The sequence below is a fragment of the Schistocerca gregaria genome, chromosome 2 (assembly GCF_023897955.1).
Source record: "Schistocerca gregaria isolate iqSchGreg1 chromosome 2, iqSchGreg1.2, whole genome shotgun sequence".
In the NCBI taxonomy this organism is placed as follows: Eukaryota; Metazoa; Arthropoda; class Insecta; order Orthoptera; family Acrididae; genus Schistocerca; species Schistocerca gregaria.
Genome location: NC_064921.1, coordinates 224,988,991 through 224,995,231, shown reverse-complemented (window position 1 = coordinate 224,995,231; position 6,241 = coordinate 224,988,991). Strand labels below are relative to the sequence as shown.

The window sequence follows — 6,241 nt, the reverse complement described above, 5'->3', positions numbered from 1 at the left end:
TATTTTTTCGAAGACATATTGGTCCAAAAGTTCAGCTCCGATTTTGCCTTCCGGCAAATATTTTCGGCTTTGATGTACAGCAAATTCTGGAATTCAATCTCATCCTACAAGAAAAAATAAATAAATAAAAGTCTTATCAGTCTATATAAATTCATCTGGTGATGGAGGTTTCAACAAGTTGTAGGAATAACTAATGACTGGTAACAACTACGTAATCTGTGCTTTCGCCAACCTGACAGATCACTGAAAACCAACACGAGAAATAACTGCCAAATTTTAGCTAAGTATGTTCACTCGCTTCTCAGCTGGGAGCCTCCGACAGAACATTAAATATTTAGAAACCCCCATCCAGTTCTGATTCAGAACCATCATCTGTTAAAGAAGTAAAGGAAATAATCAACTCTTTGAAGAACAACAAGTCCCTTGGGGAAGACGGAATCATAGCAGAAATATGGAAAATAAATGACAATAATCCCACACAAGCAACTCACAGAATTGTATCAAACATTTGGGAACAAGTTCCTCTGCAGAGTGGAAATGGGCATTAATTCATCCTCTCCACAAAAAAGGAAAGAAAACCGATCCAAATAATTACAGGAGAATTTCACTGCTCCTTGTAGTGTGTAAAGCTCTTTCGAAAGCCCTTTTAAGTCGAATAGAAGAACAGGAGGACCAATTAATTGGACAGTATCAGGCAGAGTTACGCAAAGGTCGATCCTGCATTTAAGAGAAATGGAACCTAAAGACCATCTAGCAAATGAGAAGGTGTCGAAACACTGTGGTATCTTTTGTCGACTTTAAAAAGGCTTATGATTATAGCTATACATACGCAAATATTATTCCACGTTTTAGAGAAATTCAAGATTGACAGGGAAACTAGATCAGTTATCCAACTGACATTGACAGGAACAACCTCTAATGTTAAATTAATGGGACAAACGTCAGAAGCGTTTTATATTCATTCTCGTGATCTCCAAACAGATGACGTCTCCCCTTCTACTTAACATGGTTCTCAAAAGGACTGTGAGGACACGAGAAAAGGAAAGAAGGGAATTCAACTTGGGACTAAAAAAGGAGTAGAAAATCAATGTCAAGTGTCTGACTTTTGCTGAGAATCTTGCCATTCTGACCAAGAATAGAGCAGAAGCCTGATATGCACTGGAGAAGCTTCACGAAATCTCACAGAAAACTGGCCTACGAACCTCGTGCGAGAAGGCTCAGTACAAGGGAAGCAAGGATGCAGACAATCTCCCCATTACAACTCAGTACGAGAAAATGGCGAGAAGGCTCAATACAAGGAAAGCAAAGATGCAGACAATCTTCCCATTACAACTCAGTATGAGAAAGTGGCACGAGTTGCGCACCTCAAATATCTAGGTGAGATAATCCAAACATCAGCACTGAACTCAATGGCTAAACAAGAAAGAATCTCCAAATCGCAAAAGGCTTTAAGCTCACTCGTAATCACTACAATAAAAAATTCTGTTCCCGTCAATGCAAAACTAAAACATTACAACCCAGTGATTCTACGAGAACGACTCTACGCTGCAGAAACTACCGTTATTCATGGTCATATCAAAATCAGAGAGACTAAAAAGCAAGAAAGAAAAATTCTGAGGAAAATATATGGACAAGCGTTTCTGGAAGGAATTAGGATAAAGAGGCAAACAAGAGAAATCTACAAAGAGATAGAAACAATAATGGACACATTTGAAATGAGAAGGATTAAATTTTATGTCCATATCAGCACGATGAACAAGAACAGGTTCACAAGGCAAATCTGTGACATAGCAAACACAAACGAGAGTAAGACAAAGACATTAATGAACTGGGAACCACACAAGACTATATAAACAGTCGAGAACAGTTCAGGAATACCATTAAGAAACATACACTGAAACAAAAGCACACCGAGAAAATAATAGGAAATGAATCGTAGGAAGAACGCAAGAGAAAGCACAGTCAGCGTATGAAGAGAATTTATGAAAAGCGAAGGAAGAAGAAGAAATCATGACTACTCAAGTTCAACAGCTCTCTTAATAGGGAATAATCGAAAAAAAATATTAATAATGACCGGTATCAGTAAAACTGTTGTTAAATTCGATAAGAGCAACTGTTTCATCTCAGAAATGTGATATGAATTACCACATTCCAGTAGTGGGCACCCTCAATAAGTGCAGCTTCGTATTGGAGGCCTTCACTTCTGATCACCTGTACGTTGCGAAGATACCGAAGTCCACGGACACATCTAACACTAATACAACGCTCTTGGTGGCCATCTTCATAAAATTTTGAGTCATCACGACTTATTATCCATCTCGATCGAGTAACTAACAGTTTCTGTGGTGACGCAACCACTGTTTGTGGTTGACAACAATAGGCGGAGTCCTCACTTCTCTTGGACAGCGTTGCTCACTCACTCACACGCCAAGACGTCTCCCACGGATTCAAGTACGAGAAATGAAGTGCGCAACAGTGGGTGAGGGTGATGGCTACAGCTTTGTTCGAATTGCGAGCGGCATTTGCTGAGAGATTATGTAAGGGGCAGCGATCTGGAATTCTCTCGCAGTTCGTCTGTGCATGAAAAGCATGATTTTAGTAAATTTACGTCAACGTCAGACAGAGATTCCGAAATTGCAGTGAAGCGTCGCTCATTCATCCATCCCCCGCCAAAGTTCACATTTTTGAATTCTCCAAAGTTTACATTTTTGCCTTTTCCGTACATCTCTTTTCTTGGAGTGTTCCGCAAAGGGCATGATCAAATAGTGGCCTTCCACTTTACTATTTGAATGCTGCAATAAATCGTCTCAAAAACCGGTGTCTGCTCACATCTTTCAAATTGGGTTTGTTTCTTGAAATGGACATGCATAACTGTTGCCAATGAACGAAACCTAGAGTTCGTGAGAAAGCTTTCCTGCATGATCGCTTAAAGGGTTAATTGTACTAGTCAGTAGAAAGAATATGAATGAAAACTAGTTGCAGAAAGCTCTACCACAGAACTGACCGTTTAAAAAATATAAATTTGCCTGTGATTCGACGTTCTTAAGTGCAAGTATGAGTACGTAGATAGTGAAAGAATAAACACGACAACAATAATTTTCATTTCACACGGAAGGTAAAAACACTCTAGCATCAATTTAAAGTTGAAAAATATTGATACAAATGGCCGTATAATAAATGCAACTATTAGGAACATTCTCATTGGCTCCTTGTACGAATAATCAGCACTAACAGAAGAAGAAACGATTTTTATTTTATGTTTTGCTTTGTAACATCTTCCTATTCGCAGAAGAAGCCTGTTACGCAGTTTGTTTCTTCCAAAATTTGCAACCAAGCGTAGGTGTTGAAGTTTCAGCAATTCACAGGTGACTGCAGGACACAAAAGAGTCAGCCCCGACAAGCATTAGAGACTTTGTTCGCACACAAATGGCATCTCCAGAGTGCACCTGCAGTCGTTGATGGTTCCGTCTGCGTAAATATTCCCGCAGTCCTCGCCTTCCGGAGAACCGGGGAACATCCCGTTATTGGGCTCCCCCTTTGCCCACCTTACGCGGCCACTCGATTTCAGAGGTTCACCTGGAGCATAGGAAACAATCATTTCAGACACGTAAAATTTATTATTTGAATAAATGTTCAATTTGAGCAGTGAGCAAAAACCCTTATTCCTAGGTGAAATACGTTTTGCAGCCTCGAAAAAATGGCACTCATTTATGATAATCCAAGTTCCCGACGTCATCTTCTGGTCCTTTTGCAGAACCAAAGTCGAATTTTCAAATTATTATTGAGTTCGTGCAACTGAATATCGAATGTGAAGTGAGCCAAACTGCTTCATATTGAATCACTCATTTTCATACTAATACAGCCATAAAAAACGTGTAACGTGCAAGCTGCTGAAATGGGATTCAGAGGCCCACAGACACATCGTGTCCTAGAAGTTTACTCACTCGCGTGGCTCAGGTTCAGGAAATGGTTAAGTGTCAGAAGTTCACGGGGCTTGGACGACCATGGGTGTACGCTTAAGGTGCTTGGGGAGGGGATTGAGAGATGTCCCACTGACTGTACATGTAAAGTGCTGAAATTATAACCTATATACTGTACTCATAGGAAAGAAGTAAACTGAAATTTTAACCTACATGTGATGTTCATGTAGTGTACTGAAATTGTAGCCCATATGTTGCACGTATAGATGGTGATTTTTTCCATCGTGTACAAATTCTAGGGATTGATGGATGAGAGGGTACGGAACAAAAAAGGTCTAATGAACTTAAGTTCAGAAAAGCATTGTTTGCATGCAAGAGACCATTTATTCAGTCATACTTTGTTGTAGAGACAGCGGTCTACTACGCGCTGTACAATACAGCCACAGTTACAGTATGCATCGTTTCCTCCTAGAGCGTCGTACTGTATCTCATACGTCACGCCCGAGTGCCCTCTCCTGTCATGGTAATTGGTAATGTGGCGTCCGATTCACTTCTCATGCTAACTCACCTTGTAGTGGATTTGATACAGCATTGTACACAATGGTTCCTTATGGTCACTGACACACAAGCTGCACTTTCCATCAATGATAATCACGAATCCGCGGCTCTCAGTGTCTCTCTGATGATTGCTCGGTCCTCACGTCCTCTCTTCTCTCTAGGCTGAGGGCTCTCTTCGTGATGCTGTGTTCGGCCATTGTTCACCCATTCTTGCCAACACTGTCGAATAGAGACATCGCTCGTATTCAAATGTCGAGCGATTCGCCGATTACTGCAACCGCTTTACCCGATCCCCTTCGAATCGAGCGCTCGCCGACATGGCGTTTACTTATGGAAAGGCAAATGGTAGTGTGCGGCAAGCATCAAGATTGTATCAGGAGACCTATCTTCACCGACAACAAGCACAGCAGTCAATGTTTGCAACAGTGTTTCGTCATTTGAATGAGACAGGAATTTTTATGGAAGCAGGAAATCATGAATAACATACCCGAGGTGTTACGACACCAGACTTGAGGAACATTTGATTAATGCTGTGGAAGGCGACTGCCGTATCAGTACCAGGTTGACCTGCCATTACAGGGTAAGCCATACGACCGCATGGAACATACTCCATGACAACTGTTACAACTCTTGTCACTTACAGCGTGTGCAGGGCTTATTTTACCGACAGACTTTCCACATCGGGAGCACTTTTCTCAATGGTTTCTTCACCACACAACCACGATTAGAGGGTTGGTATCATCCACCGTATCCACAGATGAGGCCACCTTTACGCTCAGTGGCATCTTAAACTTTCATAACGATTATCCGTGGGATAGTAAGCAGAACCCCATGGTATGGTGATAACGAATCAAACATTGGGCAGGGAAATTGGCAACCATATTTTGGGACTAGTATTCTTCCCCCGACGCATAACAGGCTGGAACTGTCAGCGTGTGGGTGATTGTGCTTCCCCTTGTCGGAATAAGTGCCATTGATAATTCAAAGAGTTATGTGGCTGCTACATGATGGTGCTCCAGCCTACTTCGCCATTAACATCTAGACGCATCTCAGTGGAGTCTTTCCCCGTCGATGGATTGGACGAGCGAACCCGGTTTCAAAGCCTACTCGATCGCCGCATCTCAACCCTTGCGGTTTCGTCATGGGGCCGACCCAGCTGTATCGTGGATGCAGAGCCCATTCAAGATCTGGAGACAGTGGAGCAGCGTATTCACGCTGCCTTTGACACTGTTCGTGTGCAACCAGGCCGATGTGAACGTGTGAGACAGAACATGCTACGGCGCATACACACATACGTTGAGGCACATGGAAACCACTATCAACACATAGTGTATCTGTGGCTGCATGGTACAGCGCCTATTAGGCCGCAAACTCTGTAACGGTGTATTATTGTATCAAGTGTCTCAAGCATGGGAACCATACATTTCCGGACGTAAGTTTATTAGTCCTCTTTTGCTCCATATCCTCTCATCGATCAGTCGCCAAAGTTTGTACACAGTGAAGAAAATCATCGTGTGGAAAAGGTGTATTGGTAGTAGTAAGTGAAATTGTAACCTATATCTTACAGGTGTATTATGACGCACTGGTTGAAGATGTACTACGAGTACTACGAAAATCTGATTGTAGCACACTTCTCGTAGATGCTGTTCAGCATTCTTCTGTAGCACCAGATTTCAAAAGCTTCTATTCTCTTCTTGTCCAAACTATTTATCGTCCATGTTTCACTTCCATACATGGCTACACTCCATACAAATACTTTCAGA

At 41.9% G+C, this 6,241-nt stretch overlaps 1 protein-coding gene across 1 annotated transcript in view; it reads right to left on the bottom strand.

Moving 5' to 3' along the window:
* Positions 1 to 3,228: 3,228 nt before the first annotated feature.
* Positions 3,229 to 6,241, bottom strand: part of LOC126336739 (hemolymph lipopolysaccharide-binding protein-like) — a 41,218-nt gene continuing 38,205 nt past the window's right edge. Inside the window, exon 5 of the mRNA XM_050000735.1 lies at positions 3,229 to 3,576. Coding sequence (XP_049856692.1) covers positions 3,404 to 3,576 — 173 coding nt within the window. The 3' untranslated portion in view covers positions 3,229 to 3,403. The remainder of the gene's footprint in view (positions 3,577 to 6,241) is intronic.